Source organism: Sarcophilus harrisii, chromosome 3 (genome assembly GCF_902635505.1).
Source record: "Sarcophilus harrisii chromosome 3, mSarHar1.11, whole genome shotgun sequence".
Classification (NCBI taxonomy): Eukaryota; Metazoa; Chordata; class Mammalia; order Dasyuromorphia; family Dasyuridae; genus Sarcophilus; species Sarcophilus harrisii.
In genome coordinates, this window is record NC_045428.1 from 530857906 (window position 1) to 530881063 (window position 23158).

The window sequence follows — 23158 nt, forward strand, 5'->3', positions numbered from 1 at the left end:
TAGCTGTGGGACCCTGGGCAAGTCATTTAACCCCAATTGCCTCAGCAAAAAAAAAAAGAGAGAGACACAATGATTTAGTCTGTATTCAGACACAGTTTCTTCTCAGTTTATGGATAAGATTTTTTATAAGTCCTTCAGAGAATTGTACTGCTGAAAATAGCAAAATCATTTTTATATAGCTGTTCATCCCAGAATATTGCTATTACTTTATGTACAGTATATTTCATTTGCTTGAGTTCATGGAGGACTTTGTAGTTTTTGTTTTTGTTTCCCCCCAAGAGAATTCTGCTCTGGATTCTGGTTTCTCGATCCATTCTACTATCTGTTTCCATTTTATGAGAGAGCTCATCCCATTTCCATTCAGTTATGATTATGTGTATTTGCCTCCATTCCATTTTAAACTGTTTCTTCTTTTCTTTTTTTATCCTATCCCTCCTTAAGTCTGTTTTGCTTCTAATCAATTTCTCCCTTAATCTGTTGTCCTTTTTATCATCCATCCTCTCTTTGTCTTATCTTCCTCCCTCTTAGTTCCCTATTGGCTAAATTATATTTCTTTACATTACTGAGTTTTGAACCAATCTCAGTGAAAGAGGTTCAAACATTGTTGGCTACTGCTTACCCGCATTTCCCCTCCATTGTAAAAGCTCTGCCTTGTATACCTCTTTTATGTGAGAAATTCCCCCTCCCCATTTTCTGCCCTCTCTTCTCCCTTTTTCCAATACATCTGTCTGTCTCCTTTATTTTTTTTTTGGAGATCATTCCAAGATAATTGATTCACACCCAAGTCCTCTACCTATGTAAACTTCTCTTAATTGCCCTAATATTAGAATTTTTAGGAGTTACATGTATCATCTTAATAGATAAAAAATGTACAGTTGAACTTCATTTTGAATCTCTTAGGATTACTTTTTCATATTTACCTTTTTATGCTTTTTTCTTGAATCCTGTGTTTGACTTTTGTATCAGATTTCTTATTTACTTCTGGCCTTTTCATCAAGAAAGCTTGAAAGTCCTCTGCTTCCTTAAATATCCACTTTTTCTCCTTGAAAGATTACATTGTTTTGCTGGATAGGTATTCTTGATTGAAATCTTAGCTCCTTGTCTTCTAGTATATCATCTTGTATGATCCTGAAATATCCATGATATTTGAAATATTTTCTGTCTGAACACTCATTTCATTCTATAACTCTTCCCAGAGTTCTTGTTAGATGGGTCAAATTACATTTTTCTTTGAGGCTTTTTTTGTTTGTTTTCATATTGTTATCTTCTGAGCTTGGGTCTTGGACTTCCTTGCTACCATAGTATCTTTTTATGATCAAAATGTTCTTATTTGCTCATTCTTTTAGTCTATTTCTTGATTTTGAACTTCATGTAAAGTTGGGCTTTGCTCACCTGGAGGGGAGGATGCAGTATCCCAAGCTTCATGCTTTTTCATGCTGCTGTTTTCAGAGGTAGTTTTTTTTGGAGGGAAAGCCTGCCAATTTTAGTGCTCCCAGAGTGGTGTGATTCTGGCAAAGGTATAGCCATTTCTTTCTTGTTTTGCTCTCTTGTCTTTACCAAGAAGGGGCAACTAAGTAATACAATGGATAGAGTGCTGGCCCTGGAGTTAGGAAATCCTAAGTTCAAATTCAGCCTCAAGACACTTATTGTATGACCATGGACAGGTCACTTCTCCTTGCCTACCTTGGTTTCTTCATCTGTAAAATGAGCTGCAAAAGCTACTTTAGTATTTTTGTCAAGAAAACTTCAGATGGAATCATGAAGACATGACTGAAATTATTGAACAATGATAACTACGCAGGAAGGGCCCCTGATCCCTTCCAGATGCACACACTGGCCCTTCTCTTTGCCTTGAAACTGTAACCAGGGCCTCTGATCACCAGTGTTCTTATCCATCCTGGATCTGAAACCTAGGACTACATAAGAGCAATAGAGTTGCTGATCAATGTCAGCATTACCCAGTACCAGCAAAGGATTCCCTGTAATCTTTTAACTAGTTGTCCAGTCCATTTGCCATCTCTGGGTGCCACTATATGTGTGGGCTCTGGATAAACCTCCATTTCTCCATTACAGTTTTCTCCTTTCAACTTCCTAAATGTTTTTAGGCCATAAAATGTCTCACTCCAACTTTTTGTTAGCTTTGTTACACCAAAATTTTATTTGAGGCATTATTTTAAAGTTGTTTGGAGGGGAATATTAGATTTCAGCTGGCTAAAATAAAATTAGGGGGGGAGGGACTACAATTAGTGCTCTCTCTCCTCAATAAACCTTCACTACCATCATCATGAAAGGTACCATGTTTCAAAGGCCCAAGAATGAATACAGCTTCCAAAGATGTAGAAGGAGTTGCACATGACATCTGTATTCAGCTTTTACAACATTCTATAGATCTCATTGGTTTGGCTTATGTTGAAGACTCTTGCCACCATAACAGATTTCACTTTGGAATTTTCCTAACTATATTTTGTAGAGTCTTCCTCTGGGGATACAGAAGTCCAAATGGAATGTTCTCTGATCCATAATGGTCTTTTTGATTGCATCTTATCTATTGCACTAAGCGATATGTGCAATGTATAATGAGACTTCAGTTCATATTCTTTGGGGATGTCACAAAGGCAGAAAGGTTGAATTTTTGTTGGAGATAGCCTTAATACATATCACTGTCTTGAAAGGGGCAGTATGCCCTGCTGAGCCTGGTCACTGTTTAAAAACAAGTACATTTTATTAATATCTTTCGTTTTTGATCACTTGCATTTTCTAATGTATCCATTCCCATTTTCCTCTCCTCAAGAGCCATTTCTTATAATACAGAACAAAAAGGAGAAAACAAACCTAACCAACACATTAAAAAAGCCTGACATATATACTGTTTCATAAGGAATAAAGATATGGAAAGGATTAAGCAAATACTTATTCCTATTTTGTGGTGGAATAATATAATCTTTATATTAAAGATCAAGACAAGGACTGTGTGGAGTCAATACTTTTTACAATTGAGGAAACTGAGGCTGACAAGTTAAGTGACTTGTTCAGAATCATAGCTAGTAAGGTCTGAAGCTGGATTTTTTTGATTTCCGGTCTTCCTGAATCCAGGCCAGGGGCACAGTCCCCCACTTTTGTAAAGAGATGGCAGAAATGTCATCTGTTTGACTAAGTGTTTGAAAGACCTTTTAAGAGGGAAAAGTGAGTGGAGTGGTGGATCTAAGGAAGACGGTATTTTGTATTTGCCCTGCATTTCTTCCTTAAGAATCCTGAATCTAACAAACACTGCCTCATTAGGCTGCCCTCTTGGGAAAGAGACAGAGGCAGTTGGTAAATAAACTCTTGATGTGTTTCTGAAATAATAGAAGTATTGTGCCCCACCTTTTCCTTAGCCTATTCTTTTATACCATTCTTTCTTCTAAAGTCACCTTTAGAGAAAGTTCTAGTCATTCTCTATTCATTAATTTGATCCCATTCATCCTGGAAGATTACCTCCACAATCATTCCATTTCTTTCTCTAATCTTGAGTATATCTTCTTTACTATCTGTGAATCTTCCCAGGTTTTCCTAGCCTTTAAAAATTATCCTTTGCTTGTCCTTGATAATATATCTAAGCTATCATCTTATATAGCTTTTCTTTTTCACAGACAGAATGGCAGAAAAAGGTATTTACACTTTTTTGCCTCTACTTTATTATTCCTCAACCTTTTGCTGTCTAGTTTCTGACCTTATCACTTAACTGAAACAGTTTTCAAAGTTTCCTGTGATCTCATAATTGTCAAATCCAATGGTAGTTTCTCAAGCCTTATTGACCCTTCTGCAGCATTTTAACACTGTTCATCTCTTCTGAAATCCTCTGCCTGTTATGGATTTTTACGACACTAATCTTTTTTGATTGTCTTTTCTATGTACTTAATTCTTTTTGACTCTTCTTTCTTATTGTCATAAGATATGACTATATCTTACTCCCTGTCTATAGATGTATTCCTAAAGGCCCTCTTCTGGGCCCTCTTCTCGCTATACTCTTTTTCCTGGTTGACTTCATCAACTTTCATGGGTTCAGTTATTACATCTGTTTGTCTGCCTGTCTGTTTGCCTGTGTTTGTCTGTCTATATAATATCTATCATGTCATGTGTATTATTCCTAGATCTACATACATTAGTTCTGGTTTCTTTCCTGAGCTATAGTCCTATCTCCAGACTTTTTAGAATGATGGTATTTGCCCCAGCTTTCTCTCTGGGAGACCTCAAAATTGGACATTTTGAACTGTATGTTCACAGGCATCTCAAATTCAACATGTTTAAAATTGAACTCATTATCTTTTCCCCATAACCTATCCCCTTTCCATACTTTGTTATCGTCAAGGGTACTACCTTCCTTTTTTGCAGCCATTTATCTCTGGATTATAATGACAATTCTGAGAAAACTCCTTGTATCAATCTTTGGATCTGAATTTCTTGTCAGCATCTTTAAACAGTACATTAAATTTCTAACAATTCTAGAATGTAGTACTAAGAAGGTTATTAGTAAATGTCTGGAAAGAAAGTGATAGTTATAAAGGGCCAGCAACAACAAGAAGAGGTTTTGTTAGACCAATTCAGTTTACTTTTTTGATAACATTATTAGCTAGGTATTTTGCAAAGTCTCATAGTATTTGGGGAGTTGAGATGAAGAGATATGGACTAACTGTTCTAAAACTTTTTTGGTTATTCATCCTTTCAATAAGAAATTTGAGTATGCATATATTTGAGCCCAAATATGTGAATATTTATTTCTAAAGATAATGTAAATATTTTAAAGTAATTTTTATTTACTAATTCAAAAATATTTTGAACTCATTAAACTATTATTAATGAGTATTAACATGTAAATGTGCAGACTTAATCTGCATTATTATGTTACATTTTTGGACACTAGATTTTGAGAAAGATTGGTAAGCTGGAGAATATCCAGAGTAGGACAGCCATGATGGGAAGGGCTTGATTCTGTGATATGAGAATCAGCTGAAGGTATTGTACACATTTGTTCTGGAGAAACATGCGAGACAAGTGTTTGAAAGGCCATCACATAAAAGAAAGTGCAGAGGTTAGAATCAGGAGCAATGGCTAAAGTGGAAAAGAGGCAAATTTCAGGTCTGATGTCAGGGAAAACTTCCTAATGATTAGAACTGTCAAAAGTGGATTAGGTTGCCTTAGGAGAATAGTAAGTTCTTTCTTTTTGTAGATCTTCAGGCAGAGACTCTACCAACTACTTGTCAGACATGCTGTAATAGGGATTTCTTTCATGTATGATGGGTTAGATTTTATGACCACTGAAGTCTCTTTCAACTCCCAAGTTCTTTGATTCTTTGAATGACTTGCCTAAAGGTGAAGATGGAATACTTATCAGATGTATAGATAATAAAAAGCTGAAATGGGTAACATAATAGTTGATTCAAAATGATCCTGACAGGATAAAATGGAGCTGAATCTAATAAGGTGAAATTTAATGGGAGTAAAGGTAAATTCATTACACTTAGATTCAGAATTTACCAATTTTATAGCTCCATGATGAGAGAGTTGTATAATATATACAACAGTACATCTGAAAAAAATTTGGAAGTTTTAGTGGTTTGCTGGCTTATGAGTGAGCCTGTAGTGTAATATGACAGTTGCAAAAGCTAATTTAATTTCATTAAGCAAAATCTAGCTTCTGAAACAAGGATAGCTAAAGCTAGGCTATAGTATGCCCTGGTCATACCACATCTAAAATATTGTGTTCGGTTCTAGACTTGCTGAATTTTGGGGATTAGGCAGTCAGGCCAAATGTCTTCTTGGAAGGGCTCCCTGCCAGGAACTAGGCTTTCTGAAAGGAAGATACTAAAGGTCATTATGATTGTGTTTTATGAAAACGGGTTGAAAAAACTGGGAATATTTATCAGTGAGGGCTTTAAAGAGGACATGAAATCTATCTTCAACAACTTGAAAGTTTTTGGGGCAGGAAATAGATTTGTTCTGTGTAGGAATTTAGAAATGTGGGCTTGAGATAATGAAACAATTCCTAACAATTCCATTTATCCAAAAGTGGAATGGATTGCTTTGAGAAGTGGTGGCTTTGCTCTCATTGGAGATCTTCAAGCAAAAGCTGAACAGTCACTTGTCAGACAAGTTGTTTATTAAATTCTGAACCCTTGAAGTCCCTTCCAACTTTGAGACTCTGTGAAACTGTGAATAGTATAAAAATTTGGATTTACCATAATTAAGCAGGACCTTGAAGAATGGATCTAACCTTGACAAGTAGCAATATGGGGGTAAGGCAAACCAGAGATAGGAAATAAACCCAGCAAAAGCAAGAGGTGGAAACATTTTAGGCAGGTCCAGGAAATGAATCATCTAATTTGTTTGGAATACAGGATAGCTGGAGGGGGTGGGAGTAAAGGTTGGAGGGGCATGGGTAACCAATGAAGTTTAATTAGGTAACTGAATTATGAATGTTTATTTCTTCTGCCTTCCATCCCTTATATATCTTTGAATTTATGGTAATATAGGGAATTGGAGGCTTGATGGGTGAGTTTTTCCCGTTTTTTCTGTCTTAAAGGTGGTATGGCATGGGAAATGGATATCTCATAATAATATTTATAGGCACTGCTATGAGTTTGTTCAGCAATTGTTTTCTGATGGGCTATTTTTTGAAGGTTTCCCAGGCTAATCTCAGCAGCAGCACTCGCGGAATTTGCATTTCTAATTTTTTTTTTCCTGTTATGGAGGGTTAATGGAAAGACATAGCTAAGAATTACACAAGGTAGTGGGCTGTACAGGGATTAAGATCTGTTCCAACTGACCTATACTAATTGACACAGTGCAACATTACAGATCCAGCCAAAAATCTAAAATTGATGACTTAGTTATATTAACATGAATGCAGAACAGTTCTGACCTTATCTAGATTAGACCTGTATGAGACATCATCCCTACTTTCAGAGAGCTTCTGTGCTTTTTTTTTTGGGGGGGGGGGACAGACACTTAAAAACCAGTAATTGACATTATCAGGCAAATAGATGATATGTCATATGAATGATACAGATAGTAATTGTTCCGAAGAGAAACTTTACAGTGGCACAGCAAGAGATGATTTCACAGAGTTGACATTTAAATCCAGCGTATATAGGTCTTAAAGCTTAATTCTCTCATTTTATAAATAGTTCTAACAAGTTCTTCTAGTTCTAAGTTCTCAGCTAACAGGGTATTTAAGGGTCATATAGTTCTACCTACTATATAGATAAGACTCCCTCACTTCTGCTTGAATATTACTAGTGATGGAAGCTCATTGGGTATTGTGAAATAGGAATCTCCAAGATTTTCATTGTAGATAATTTATAGACAGAATTGGCTGGAGCCAAAGGTATTTGGCTTGCAAAAGAAGTAAATTCTAGTCAGATCACAAAAAGTCTTGAATGCCAGACCTAAGCTGATACCACTCGGATTGGTCATAGAGTGTGTTCTGAAACATGGTTAAAGACAAGGAAACACTGCTTGTTTGGGAGCACTCTGTTGTACTTAACACTTCTATAATAGCACATGATTTATATTTTTATAGTGCTATAAGTTTTACAAAGCACTTTGTTCATAACAATCCTTTCAGGTGCTCGATACAGGTGTTGCTATTTCCATTTTCTAGATGAGGAAACTGAGACTAGCAAATAATGGGAAGAGGATTCAAACGAAGACCTCCTGATTTCCTAAGTCTAGAGATCTTTAGGCTACAGTTAGAGTACAAGATAATATTTCAGAAATAAAATTAGATGTAGTTGCAAAGACTCCCATGATTCTTAGCTTTTGCATTGGGTATGGGAATGGCAAGCCTGCTCCATAGGATGTTGTATTGGATTCTCTCCGATCTGTTTCTATTTCTGCTATACCTGAGATGAGCATTGACCCGTAGATCTCGGGGAGAGCAATCAGTTTTGGTCCTAGTGCCTATTTCTGTTCCCTGTCTCTTCCTGCCCCTCCCCACAGATGCACAACAGAACGGGGATTAGGTTCTGGCAGCCCTGCTGGGGTTTTGTCAGCCATTCCACACTGGACAATAGCCCATAGTAGCCTATCCGGCAGAGCAGCAGCCTGTATCCTGGGGCCAGAATCATTTTTTGTTCGGGTAGCCAGGGGGCGGAGCAGACAGTTTGGAACTTGGCCTTGTCAAGCCGAAGGTATGGAGTAGAGGGAATTTTTGGGGGGAATGGATTTGAATAGCAGCCATGTTCTAAAGCTGGTGGCACCATCGGACTGTGTGTGTGTGTGTGTGTGTGTGTGTGTGTGTGTGTGAGAGAGAGAGAGAGAGAGAGAGAGAGAGAGAGAGAAGACCCCGCACCAGCAAGAACCTGACCCAATTAAAAGACCTTTTAGCCTGCGTTGGCTCTGTGCCCTACAATACAAAAGATGTGCCATTGAAGGCTACGTGGCCATGCTAAAGGTTCAGCTAATCCTTGTGGGAGCCCTGGTCTGCCTGGGGGAGCTGGCCGAGCTCTCACCGAGGAAGGTTTGGGGGGGGCTGCCCAGAAACATTTGGAGAGAGAATTTCTGGGATCCGACAACAGGTCTGACAGCCAGGCCTCAGAAATTGCGTTGCGAGTGTCTAGGCTAGAGCTGGATGTGACCGCAGCTCCTCCCCTTCAGGCAGGCCCCCCGCCCCCGCAGCCCGGCCCCCCCCAGCGGCTGCCCCCCCACCCCCACCCCCGCTTGGGAGGAGCGCGCCTGGGCGGAGGGCTCTCCCGGCGGCGGCGAGAGGAGCCGGGCTCGCTGCGCCTTTAAAGAGAGCAGACTACGGCCCGTGACGCACGCCTGGCCCGCCGCCAACCCCCTCGCTCCTGCCAGGCTCACGGAGGAGAAAACCAACAACTTTTCTTTTGTGCGTGGGGTTACTTTTCTTTTTGCCTCTTCCCTCCTCCCTCCTCCCTCCTCCCTCTTCTTCTTCCTCCTCTTCTTGCTTTTGGTCTTTGCCTTCCAAGATTTAAACGCTAATGGCGGATTAAAAGGCCCAGAAGCCTTCGGCTTTAGAAGTCGGGTAAGGCCCTTCGCACGAAGACTTTGTCTCTGGGGTTTTTGTTCAAACGTGGAAGGAGGGGGGGTGGGGTGGATTTTGCGCCCCCTGCGCTTGCTGCGCCATCCGGCTTCGGGGGAGGAGGGAGGCGGGGGAGAGGGGGGAGGGGAAGGGGGCCGTACGGTGCGAAGCGAGTAAACAAGCAGGCCCGGGAGCGCGGCTTGGCTCGGCTTGGCCACATCCGGGACTTGGCGCTCTTTGGAGTACACGGGCAGAGGGACTGGGCTTTTCCCTTTGCCCCTCTTATAATGTCAGCGAGTTTTTGGGGAAGGTTGTGTGTGTACATCTGTGTGTACGTGTGCGCTGGCCTGCGCGTTGAGCTACGGAAGCAAGCCCGGAGACGGTTCTTTATCCCTTGGGAGGCCTGGAGGTAGTAGAAACAAATGGTCTCCCAGGGTGGGTAGCAGGCTGACTTGAGTGGGGCAGAGGCTGAGAGAAGACAGGTGGGAGTGAAGACTGGAGAAAGGTTTCTAAGGGATAGCGCACCAAAGATGAGAGATCAAGTTAGGGGTGTATATTGACTGCCCATTTCCTATCTTCCCCCAAGTCTTGTGGCTCTCTCCAGGCCGAACTGACAAGACGTTTGAAAACAGAGTGATGAACCATAAAAAATAGCTGAGATTCTAACTTCTCCACTGATGTCCAGGGCTTTTGGGCTCTGGGCCAAACTTCAAAGAGAAGGTTAGGCTGGTTAAAAGGGGAGGACCTGAGCCCAGATATGTTCTTTTCAGAAAGCCCGGTTCCTGGCAGGGATCCCTTCTAAGAAGACATTTGGCCTGACTGCCTAATTCCCAAAATTCAACAAGACCCTACAGCCCAGAGAGCTATCAACTTTGTGTTATCCAGAAATTAGGATCTCATTTTATCTTCTTTTTCCATTCTTGGGTGTCCCTTCCTCTTCATGCACTTCTAACCTCTAACATAAGACAAAGGTTTATCTTCTTTCCTCCTTCCTCCTCCTTAGGGGAGATAGTAAGTAAGCATGCAGTTCTTGTTTCCCTCTGTATACTGGACAAGATTTGTCATCTGTGCTCCTGTAGAGTGTCTAACAAGGGGAGACCTTGATGTTGTCCCTCTAATCCCACTCCACCTCCATATACATTGCTCTAAAGTTGCTGGAGGAACAAAAGAGTAAGGGGCTTATTCTTTAGGTAATTGGGTTAGAGGTAATCTCTTCTTTTTGGAGACAGGATATCTGGAACCTTGTACTTAAGAACAGATAATGTGTTACTCACTTGAGTGATGTGATTGACAGCCCTGATTATTCAGGAACCTGGAGAAGGCATTTGATTTATTTAGAAAATCTCTTTGTCCTCAAAACCCTTTGAGAAGCTAACTTAAAGTGATCTCTGAGTAGACAACTACAACCTGGAGAAAGGAGATTATTAGGAACATGTAAAGGAATGAAAGGGAACCCTGGCCAACTGCTCTATGATGTCAAAGGTTACTGCTTTAGGCATTATCTCTAGGTACACTTGCAGTTTAAGTAGGACATAAGGAAATAAATAACAATCTTCAAGGGAGCTGTTAGCTACCTGGGTAAGAAGACCTTGATCTTCCCATTAAGGATACTGAGTGGTCAACATGAATCCTTCTGATGTCTCATTTTCCTTCATCTGGACATGTGGTTTGCATTAGCTACAGCCATAGACATGTAACTGACTTTGGTTAACTCATTGAGCCCCAGAGAAGGGTTCAAGTCAGGAAGCCCTTTTGACAGTGTGGGTGAGAAGGCTTCTTCCTTCCTTAGGGCTTTACTCTTTTAGTACTGAGAGGGTTAAATATAAAAATGTGGGAGTAGATCCTGCTGGGGTGGAGTCTAGTTGCTTTATCACAACTTTGGAAATGTGAGGTGGCTACTAGGTCTTTCCTTAAAAGTCCAAAGGAAAGAGGAACCATTGTTAGCCTTCATTTAGGCATCAAAGATGGGAAGAATTAAAACGATTTGGGAACAAATGCCAAAGATCATTCAGAATTGTGGGATCAGAGCTAGCCTGAGATCTCTAAAATGGCCTCGGGTTCTGTGAGTGAGGAGAATCACCCTGTTTTTCTGTGTCGCCATCACCATGGCTGTGTCTTATGGGTGGGGCCTTCCTCAGATTTCAGAGGGAGGGAGGAGAGAGGATGGAGCTCTGGCTGAAATCCCTTGGGTTCCTAGCCAATGTCTTTTTAAAGCCATAGTACCCTTCTTGAGCTGAAGGACTGGTTATATACCATTCTAGGATAATTCAGTAATCCTGTTTTACTTAGAACCCAGTGGAATGACTGACTCCAAGAGGTGAGGAATGTTCCTATATATACCTTAGATTAGAGGATCATAGATCAAGAACTGGAAGATAACTTAGAGGCCAGATGGTACAACCTCTGAAGTGCAGACAGATTGAGGGGAAAGACAGGTTAAGGGGAGAGTAGTGTATATAACAAAACTACATTGGTTTTTCCAGCAAGAGTAGCTCCAGAGGGGGAGATAATGGCTGCCAGATGATATTTAAGAGTGGGGTGGGGAAGAAAGAGAAAACTGCTCATTCCTTAAGAATCAGTGATGAGTATCCAGAGACCTTTAGACTTTTTTCTATATAGACCTCAGATTCTTAATTGGTAGAATCACTTTATTACAGATTCATAGGTTTTAGAATTTGACATTATCTAGTAAGAGATGTTGTGACTTGACCAAGATCATAAAATACTAGTACAGTAGTACTAATTACAGAGCCAAGATATGAACCAGCTGCTCTTATTCTAAAATCAGAATCTAGGAGTAGCAGGGACCTCAGAAGCTATTTAGTCAAGCCTATGTCTGAACAAGAAACCCTTCCAGTGATGTTGATTATTTCACAGCCCTGCCACCGTACACCATTTCAGAGTGCAGTTTGAGATTACATTAGCTTTTTTGGCTGTCATGTTGTAGTTTTAATTCATACTGAGCTTAATAGTATATAGTGAGTCCCTTAACATTCAGATCTTTTTCAGATGAATTACTGTCTAGACATACTTCCCCCATCTTTGTGAAATTAATACTTGGAAGCAAAGTGTAGGTCTTTATAAATTAATAAATATATTACGTTGTATCTAACTTTAAATTTAAAATTTAATTTAAAAAAACAGTTCATATTATCAAATTAGGCATCTTGGACCATACATTTTATTTTTCAACCCTTTATAATCAAGTATCTACCATTCTGCTTTCTACTCTGTATAGTGCAATGTTCTTTGGGATTCTCTAATTTCCTTTCCTTTTTTTTTCTCAGTAGTATTTTATTTTTACAAATACATGTAAAGAAAGTTTTTAACATTCATTTCTTGTTTCATTACCTCTCCCATCCCCCAAACAACAAGCAATCTGATATAGATTAAATATGTGCAATTCTTTTAAGCATATTTCCATGTTTATCATGTTGTACAAGAAAAATCGGACCAAAAGGGGAAAAAACATGAGAAAGAAAAACAAATAAAAAGTGAAGATACATGCTTCAATCCACATTCAGTTTCCATAGTTCTGTCTGTGGATGTAGATGACATTTTCCATCCCAAGCCTATTGGAATTGTCTTCAGGGGATTCTCTTTATTTCATGAAATGTGAATACCACTTTTTGGCAAGATCATGTTAATATTTTTCCTTCAAATATTAAATATAAAAATATGCGTCAATTTGGGGAAATAGGCTTGATTTTCTATAACTTGATGCAGAATTTCTGCATCTGACCTCACCCCCTTAATCTGGCTATTTTGGATATGAGGCTCCCAAGACCTGTATCTGAGGAGGAAACAGTGAAATGGAAAACTGCTTGACCTGACAGTTAGGAAACGGGGTTTTTTTAAGCCTAGGTTTCAACACTAATAGCATAAATTTGAGCAAGTCAATTAATGTCAGCATCACTTTTTTCATCTGTTAAATATAAGTAATCATACTTCCATTCCACAAGTTTGTGTTCTTGAGAAAAGTAATTTATAAACATTAAAGTATGATGTAAATGTGAACTGCTACTACAGAATTCTTCATTATATTGCAAGTCCAAAAGCATTTGGCCACATGTGTTTAAGAAACACAGTTCTAGGGAATGGAGTGTGACCCTGGGCAAAATAGTTACTAGTGGTTATATATGGTGATGTCTTAAGATGCTTTTTAGTTTTAATGACATATAACTTTTACCCTTTACTCCTGTGGCAGGAATAGAAATTGAAATGTCTTTTTGACCTAGACTTTTAGTCTCGTTAACAGGAAAGGAAATGATTGATTTGGGGGAGGGGGGGGTGGTAAAAAAGATTCTAAGATGTGATGGGAATGATCCAAAGATGAGTTTAGTCTCAAGAAGGAAGAATGAGCTTGGACTCTTGTCCCACGATGGGAATAAGCAGAGAAAAAATTTAGCCTTACTCTTTTTGCCAAAAAACAAGGGCAACCCAAACTGAGCCAAGAAAGTACTTTTGTCTGGTCTCTGACCAGAGTATTTCTCCTCAGGATTCTGACTTCTATATAGAAGCAAAATCTTACTAACCCTGGGAATAGACCAGCTGTCACTTAAATATTACCTAATGAGTAGATCTTGCTATGTGAATAGGACTTAGTAAATAATTACAACTTAGGTTGATAAAATAGTTTGACATCTCTGATTCTCAAAACAATTCTGTAGGGCAGGCAGTCACTTACTTAGACTCTCCCTTAATTTCTTCATTCTTTCTTCTCATATCTCCAGTGAATCTAGTTTATCTCTAGGACTGTAACAATAACATAACATGGAGTCAGGATAGGATTTTGTAGAAAAGTCAATAGATTCAAGGGATCTGAATTCAGGTGCGAGTTGTATGTGACTTTGTAAACTCTGAAGCACTATAAATGTGAGTATCCTCAAGAAGCATTTTATTGATTTTATATATAACAATTAAACATCTAATATAGGTGTTAACACCTAATATACCTTGCACATAGTTGACAAATAAATGCTAATTGGATTGGATTATTGATTGTGTTATAGCTATCTGTGTTGGTGTCATGTCTTTATTAAACTTTAAAATTCTAGGAAGGTAGGAAACATATCTAAATTTACCTGTTTTTAGCAAATTACTCTTATCTAAAAGGAATCAAATAAATGTTAAATTCTAAATGTCCCTTTTATTGATAAATCCTAGGTAACTTAGATTTGAGAAGATCTTTTTCCACCCCAAGTAATAGTATTGAAAACTTAATATGGGAAGAGTACCTTTCCCTGAAGACCTGCTTATGTGAATCAGGCAGGATTTTAGGATCTTGCAGGGAAGCCTTAGAATCTTGCTGGCTTCTCCTTAAGGGGAAGGTTACCATTGAATATGACAAAGGCGTAGCCTAAAAAGTTATCTTATACAAAGTATTTAGCACTTGGACAGGGCATGCACATTGAATTTGGTCCAGTAGTCTTCTCTAAAAGGTTGTCAGTGATAATCTGCTTTGGGGCAGCACTAGCTACTTCTCTAATCTCTGGGAAAATTGTTGTATTCCCCAGTATGTTGCCGTGATTGGGGCCTAAGCAGTGGGTACAATTTAGATTGCTGTGGGGCTTAAACAAAAAAGTTATTCTTTTCTCTTGTAACATGGCATGTCAATCCAACTTCCCAAACTCTAAACTGCTACTGTTTTTCTCTTTAAGTTCCAGGTGCAGGGGCTTGACCATCTGACATCACCAGTATGACTCTTCATGAGACCAGGGCAGCTGCACTCCTCTCTTGGGTAGGTGATATTCCTTGTCATTGTCTCCCCTGTGTTTCTTCCTGTTGGGCAAAGGGATTCCTTTGTTTCTAGAAACTGGCTTTTGAACTCTGCTAAACCTACTCTAGACTGAAATCAATATTGAAAGTTTAATTTATTCCAAGCATTCATCAGGAACTCACTTTAACTACTATCTTTCTTTGTGTGTTTGAGGAGATATTAAATATCCCCAAATCACCTTCAGTCTTCATTTTTCCTGATAAGAATTATTTGAAGACCTTTAGTTCTAGTACCTCAGTAAGAATCCCATCTGCTCATGACGATACACGTAGCCATCTAGTTTTTGCTCAGAAATCTCTAGTAAGGAGCCAGCCACCTACTACTTCACAAAGCAGTTCATTTTGAATGGTTGTCATTTTTGAGGTTTTTCCTTATATCAAACCGAAATGTGTCCCAGTAACTTTCACTTTGTTTCTAATTCTACTCTTGCCGAACAGAATTTATTTAATCTTTCTATGTCACAAATCTTCAGATACTAGAAAACATTTTAATTTTTTAATTTTTTTTTTTTTTTAAACAAAAGGGAACTTCACTTCCCCAGTTTTAGATAAGTAATATAGAGGCAGCTAGATGGATCAGTGAATAGAGCACCAGCCCTGAAGTCAGGAGGACCTGAGTTCAAATCTGGTCTCAGACACTTAATACTTCCTAGCTGTGTGATCATGGGCAAGTCACTTAATCCCCATTGCCTCAGCAAAAAAATAAAAAATAAAATAAGTAATATGTATTTAACATAATCATCTCCCCTCATTATCAAGAAAAAAAAAATGGCCTCTTTGCCATTTTTCATACAGAACATTCTGTCTCCTATTCTACACCTTTGCACATGATGACCCCAATCCCTCTTCTCTTTCTATCCAGAACATACTCTTTCCTCACTTTTGCATCTTAGAATCTCATATTTCCTTCAAGTTCAGAAAGCACCTACAGAGGCCTTGAAACCTTTTTTGATTCCCTCAGCTTGTGAAATAATTACCTTGTATTTTTCATGAGACACCGTGTCAGAGTGAATAGGCCTCACTCTGGAATATCTGAAAAAGTATTGCTTCTTAATATATAATTGCTATTTTAACTGGTGCAAATAACTTAAGTCACCAGGGTCTCCAGACCACCTTCTGACTATAAATTCCTGGGTTCTTGCTTAGCTGTAATGGAAAAGGGAGGTATCTTGTTGGAAGTTTGCTGCATCACAGAAGTCACAAGTCCAAGTTTAAACTATACATTTTGTATATACTTTGTATATAAATGCCCTTTTATCAATAGAAAGTAAGATCCTTGAGAGCAGAGATTTTGATTTCTTTATAATCTTTATAATATCTGAGGCATCGCTTGAGTTCAGGAGGAGGAATCTTTTTGACTGCAAACCTGGCAGTCTTATCTGCTGCACCACCTAGAAGCCTCTGGAATTGTGATTGATTAATGTATTGATCAGAATTGCTAAGTCTTTCAGAGTTGTTTTTCTTTTTGTTGTATAAATTTTTTTTCCTGATTCTACCCACTTTTTACATCATTTCATAGAAATCTTAAGTCTCTTTGAAGCTATTCCCTTTTTCTTCAATTATTTTATTCATATACCAGAACTGGTCAACTATACTCCAATTCATGGGTACCCTTTCAGTTTTCCATTCTTTGCCACCACTAAGAACTGTTATATTTTTTACATGAGTTTTTTCCTGCTTTTTTATTTCTTTGAGGTATAATCCTAATAGTGACATTGCTGGGTCAAAAGGTCAAGTTTTAGTTTTTTGAGTCCTGTGATCTTTTTTTTTTTTTTTTTTTTTAATAAAATTTTAGAATAACACCTTAAATTAAATTTTGGAATGGCAGAGCCAAGAAAAATTCAACATGAGACATTTTTCTAGCCTATGAAAACAAAGAACATCAGCAAGAGAAGCTTATGACTTGGGGATGGGGGGATGGGAGGTGGAAACCTGTCTGGAGGTCACATGTGTAGTGGCAGCAACTGAGCAGCTTCAGAGCTCTCAGTCCAGAGACTTTCTCTGTATCTCCCCTCCAACAATCTGACAATTGGTCAGAAAAAGATTATTAGCATCTCTGTTGGCACTGAGTACAGCTGGCACTGATTGGCAACTGCTGCATTGGGGGTCAGTTGCAAGTGCACAGAGACCCTGGTTATAATTCCAAGGCAAAGAACTTGCTAGAGCTTTTGACAGCAGGGAACTTTCCTGGGTAAAGATTAGCATATAGGCCAGAAAAGCAGTGATCATATGTCTCCCAGGATTATATCACTTTGGAAGCACCAAAACTTTGCAGACCCCGCCAAACTCTAGCTCTGAAAACATCAATACAAGAAAGACTGAAGTTTGGAACAGTGCCTCCTCTACTCCAAGTGAGCAGATCACAACTTTACCATAAAGTTCAAAGTCAAGAAATAGCTGGAAAACAGGCAAAGAACAATAAAAAGCGAAAAGTTGTTATAGTGGCAGGGAAGACCAAGAAACAAAATCAAAAGGAGACAACAGAAGAAAAGCTAATCAAACCTAAGCCCAAAAAGAATCCCTAGAAGAGTTGAAGAAAGAGATGAGTGGGAGAGGAAAAAATGGGAAAAGAAATGAGTGTGTGATGTAAGAAAAGTATCAAAAGAGAATAGCTTGGTAAAAGGTTCAAGGAAAATTGCTAAGAAAAAAATCAAAAAACAGAATTGGACTAATAGTATAAGAGGCACTAAAATCCACTGAAGAGAATGCCTTTAAAAGCAGAATAGGCCAAATGGAAAAGGGAGGTGCAAAAACTGAGGAAAAATAATTTCTTAGGCAAGTGAAATATGATGATTCCATGAGACATCAAAAACCAATAAAACAAAGTCAAAAGAATGAAGGGAAAAAAGAAAATATGAAATAATCTCATTAAAAAAACAACATAGAAAATGGGTCGAGGAGAAAATTTAAGAATTATTGGACTGTATGAAAGCCATTTATCAAAGAGACTAATCATATTTCAAGAAATTTCAAGGAAAATTAGCCTAGTAGTTAAGATCCAGAGAGTAGAATAAAAATGGAAAGAATCAACATCATCTAAAAGAAATTTCAAAATAAAAATTCTCAGAAACATTTTAGCTAGATTCCAGAGCTCCAATGTCAAAGAGAAAATGCTTCTAAGCAGCCAGAAAGAAAAAAATTCAGATATTGTTGAGCCACCATCAATATCATGCAAGATTTAGTGCCTTCTACATTAAAGGAGTAGGGGACTTGGAATATGATACAGCAGAAAACAAGGAGCTAGGATTTCAAACAAGAATCACCTACTCAGCAAAACAATGTAATTCTTCAGGGGAAAAACTGAATATTTAAGGAAATAGAGGAATTTCAAATATTCCTGATGAAAAGACCAGAACTGATAAAAAAGAAAAAAATGTAGAAAACGTGAGCGAGGGAAATTCATTGTAACTGGGAATGAGATAAGCTCACTCATAAAATGGAAGTAGATAATAGAATGGATTAAGAAACCAAAATCCAACAGTATATATTGTGTACAAAAAAAAAAACAAAATAAAGAGGGTGGAACAAAATCGGATATGCTTCAGCTGAACAACAACAAAAAAAACAACAGGAATAGTAATCATGATCTCAGAGCAAAAGCAAAACTAGATCTAATTAAAAAGAGTAATTAGGGAAAATACATTATGTTAAGAGGAGGTGTCAGACAATGAAATAATGTAAAATATTTTGCAGAAGTTTCATAAAGATTTCATTTCTCAAATATATGCTAACTATAAAACTGAGTCAAATTTATGAGTCATTCCCTAATTGATAAATGGCCAAAGGATATAAACAGGAAGTTTTCAAAAGAAGGAATCAAAACTTTCTTTTGGTTATGTGGAAAAATGGTTTAAATCAAATGAGAAGGCCAATTAAAATAAATCTGAGGTACCACTTCATATCTACCAGAGATGAGGAATGCTGGAGAGGGGTAAGGGAAAAATAGGTATACTTAAGAAACTGCTAATATAACAATTGGTCCACCCATCCTGGGGAACAATTTGAAACTCTACCCAAAGGGCTAGAAACCTCACACTCTGGCCTAGCAATACTACTCCATCCCAAGAGATCAAATAAAAAGAAGGATCTATATGTAAAAATGAGTGTACACACCCATATGTATGTGTGTGTATATATATATATATATATATATATATATATATATATTTTTTTTTTTTTTTTTTTTTTTTTGGTGGCAAAGAAATTGGAAATTGAGAAGGGTGCTCATCAATAGGGGAATGACTGGATGAGTTATGATACGATTGGTTTTTTAAATTTTTTAACAATATTTTATCTTTCTAATTACACATAAAGATAGTTTCAACATTTCTTTTTTTTTTTAATTAAAGCTTTTTATTTTTCAAAACATACGCGTGGACAATTTTTCAACATTAACCCTTGCAAAACCTTGTGTTCCAATTTTCCATACCTTCCCCCATAACTTCCCCTATATGGGCAAGTAGTCCTCTATACGTTAAACATGGTAGAAATATATGTTAAATCTAATATATGTATACATATTTATATAATTATTGTGCTGCACAAGAAAACTCAAACCAGTTTTTTTAAAAAAAGCAAAATAAAATGCGAGGAAGCAACCACAAAAAGAGTTGAAAATGCTATGTTGTGGTCCACACTCAGTTCCCATAGTCCTCTCTCTGGGTGTAGCTGGTTCTCTTCATCACTAAACAATTGGAACTGGTTTGAATCATCTCATTGTTGAAGAGAGCCACGTCCATCAGAATTGATCGTCGTATAGTCTTGTTGCCATGTATGATGATCTCCTAGTTCTGCTCATATCACTTAGTATCAGTTCATATAAGTTTCTCCAGGCCTCTCTGAAATCAATAAGAAATTGGTCATTTCTTATAGAACAATAACATTCATACAACATAACTTATTCAGTCATTCTCCAATTGATGGGCATCCATTCAGTTTCCACTTTCTAGCCACTATAGAAAAGGCTGCCACAAACATTTTTACACATGTGGATCCCTTTCCCTTCTTTAAGATCTCTTTGAGATGTAAGCCCAGTAGAGACCCTGCTGGGTCAAAGGGTATGCACAGTTTGATAACTTTTTTGAGCATGGTTCCAAATTGCTCTCCAGAATGGGTGGATTTGTTCACAGTTCCAACAACAATGTATCAGTGTCCCAGTTTTCCCACATCCCCATCCAACATTCATCATTATCTTTTCCTGTCATCTTAGCCAATCTGAGAAGTGTGTAGTGGTATCTCAGAGTTGTCTTAATTTGCATTTCTCTGAACAATAGTAATTTAGAGCGCCTTCTCATATGACTAGAAATAGTTTCAATTTCTTCAGCTGAAAAGTGTCTGTTCATATCCTTTGACCATTTATCAATTGGAGAATGGCTTGAATTCTTTTTTTTTATTTTTTTTTTTTATTTTTTTTTATTTTATTTTTTATTTAATAGCCTTTTATTTACAGGATATATACATGGGTAACTTTACAGCATTAACAATTGCCAAACCTCTTGTTCCAATTTTTCACCTCTTACCCCCCCACCCCCTCCCCTAGATGGCAGGATGACCAGTAGATGTTAAATATATTAAAATATAACTTAGATACACAATAAGTATACATGACCAAAACATTATTTTGCTGTACAAAAAGAATCAGACTCTGAATTATTGTACAATTAGCTTGTGAAGGAAATCAAAAATGCAGGTGTGCATAAATATAGGGATTGGGAATTCAATGTAATGGTTTTTAGTCATCTCCCAGAGTTCTTTTTCTGGGCATAGCTAGTTCAGTTCATTACTGCTCCATTAGAAATGATTTGGTTGATCTCGTTGCTGAGGATGGCCTGATCCATCAGAACTGGTCATCATCTAGTATTGTTGTTGAAGTATATAATGATCTCCTGGTCCTGCTCATTTCACTCAGCATCAGTTCGTGTAAGTCTCTCCAGGCCTTTCTGAAATCATCCTGTTGGTCATTTCTTACAGAACAGTAATATTCCATAATTTTCATATACCACAATTTATTCAGCCATTCTCCAACTGATGGACATCCATTCAGTTTCCAGTTTTTAGCCACTACAAAAAGGGCTGCCACAAACATTCGTGCACATACAGGTCCCTTTCCCTTCTTTATACTTTTTGGGATATAAGCCCAGTAGTAACACTGCTGGATCAAAGGGTATGCACAGTTTGATAACTTTTTGAGCATAGTTCCAAACTACTCTCCAGAATGGTTGGATTCGTTCACAACTCCACCAACAATGCATCAATGTCCTAATTTTCCCGCATCCCCTCCAACAATCATCATTATTTTTTCCTGTCATCTTAGCCAATCTGACAGGTGTTTAGCAGTATCTTAGAGTTGTCTTAATTTGCATTTCTCTGATTAATAATGACTTGGAGCATCTTTTCATATGACTAGAAATAGTTTCAATTTCTTCATCTGAGAATTGTCTGTTCATATCCTTTGACCATTTTTCAATTGGAGAATGACTTGATTTTTTATAAATTAGAGTTAATTCTCTATATATTTTGGAAATGAGGCCTTTATCAGAACCTTTGACTGTAAATATTTTCCCAGTTTATTGCTTCCCTTCTAATCTTGTCTGCATTAGTTTTGTTTGTACAAAAACTTTTCAGTTTGGTATAATCAAAATTTTCTATTTTGTGATCAGTAATGATCTCTAGTTCTGCTTTGGTCATAAAGACCTTCCCCTTCCACAGGTCTGAGAGGTAAACTATCCTGTGTTCCTCTAATTTATTAATAATTTCATTCTTTATGCCTAGGTCATGAACCCATTTTGACCTTATCTTGGTGTAAGGTGTTAAGTATGGATCAATGCCTAGTTTCTGCCATATTAGTTTCCAATTTTCCCAGCAATTTTTATCAAACAGTAAGTTCTTATCCCAAAAGCTGGGATCTTTGGGTTTGTCAAAGACTAGGTTGCTATATTTGTTGGCTGTTTTATCCCTTGAACCTAATCTATTCCACTGATCAACTAATCTATTCCTTAATGGCTTGAATTCTTATAAATTTGAGTCAATGCAACATTTATTTTTCTAAGATTTTGAGTTCTCTTTTTTTTTCTCTCTCCCTCCTATACTTCTCCCCTCCCCAAGATAGCAAGCAATCTGAAATAGTACATGTACAATCATTTTAAGCATATTCCCATATTTCAATATGGTTGTAATGGACTGTTATTGTGCTATAAGAAATGATTGGGGTGTTTTCCGAAATACACAGCAAAACATATACAAACTGATGTGAAATAAGAAGTGTAAGATCATTGTATTACATTAACAATGTTATATAATGGTCAAATGTGAAAGTTTTAGTTTCTCTGATCAGTACAATAATCCAAGACAATTCTAAAGGACTCAAGGTGAAAAAATGCTATTCCTCTCCTGAGAAAACTGATGAACTCTGAGTGCAAATCAGAATATAATTTTCTCACATTTTTCTTGTTTTGGAGGAGTGTGGAAATTAGTTTTTCATAATTTCATGTGTATAATTGATATCACATTGTCTGCCTTCCCAATGTATAGGGAAGGGGATAGAAAGGAGAAGAGAATTTGGAAATCAATTAAAAAAAAAAAACTTTTAAAAAAATTTATTTTAAACTTAAATCACTAAAAAAAGGGGCATTTCCATGAACATAAACAGCAAAAGATGATTGTGAAATTAAATCTTCATTTTTTATGCCTAAATTTCAAATATATGCTACATTGTATATATTACTTTCAAAACAGCCCTGCTTGTCAGTACTTCAGAACTTTTAAAATTTTTTTCCTGTACGTTAAAAAAATGTTTAATGGCTATTACTTTGATCTTTTCAAAGATCATTGACAGTGGTTCAGCAGTCATGTCTTCTCATTCTTTCATAATGCATAATTTTATAATTTACCAGGACCTGGAGACATGAATTTTAATTAAGGGCAGTTATAACTCTCCCTACCATATCTCTGCTTATCTTGGGTTTTAACTCTCTATTAGCTATTTTTTGTTCTGTCCTTTACCGTTCAAAGATCATTCCCCTTGGACATGACCCCAGAAACAGAATAAAATATGAACAGCTTTGAAGTCTCTTTTGTATCTGTTACCGTTGTTCTACATATCCTGTCTTCTTTTCTCCAGTATTTGCTGGGGGACAAGGGAGGGAACCTTTCCATCTTTTCTCACCATAACTCATTCTGAGTTTTGATATTCCTGACAAAGGTCTTAAAAGAATCGGGACTTTTTACATTTGTTAATCAATTTTATTTTATTCTCAGTTCTGAATTCTCTCCTCCCCACTGCCCCCTTCTCTGCCCATTGAGAATGCAAGAAAAATGTTACTTGTTATAAAAAATGTATAGTTAAGTAAAACAGACCACATT

At 37.5% G+C, this 23158-nt stretch overlaps 1 protein-coding gene across 6 annotated transcripts in view; it reads left to right on the plus strand.

Moving 5' to 3' along the window:
* Positions 1-23158, plus strand: part of NUMA1 (nuclear mitotic apparatus protein 1) — an 81485-nt gene that overhangs the window by 15526 nt on the left and 42801 nt on the right. Inside the window, exons 1-2 of one of the 6 annotated variants that reach the window (XM_031962013.1) lie at positions 8058-8168; positions 14680-14759. In XM_031962013.1, coding sequence (XP_031817873.1) covers positions 14718-14759 — 42 coding nt within the window. In that variant the 5' untranslated portion in view covers positions 8058-8168; positions 14680-14717. Of the gene's footprint in view, positions 1-8057; positions 8169-8700; positions 9023-9213; positions 9429-14679; positions 14760-23158 lie in introns of those variants that run through there. The other 5 variants (XM_031962017.1, XM_031962011.1, XM_031962015.1 and 2 more) reach the window with 5 other exon arrangements.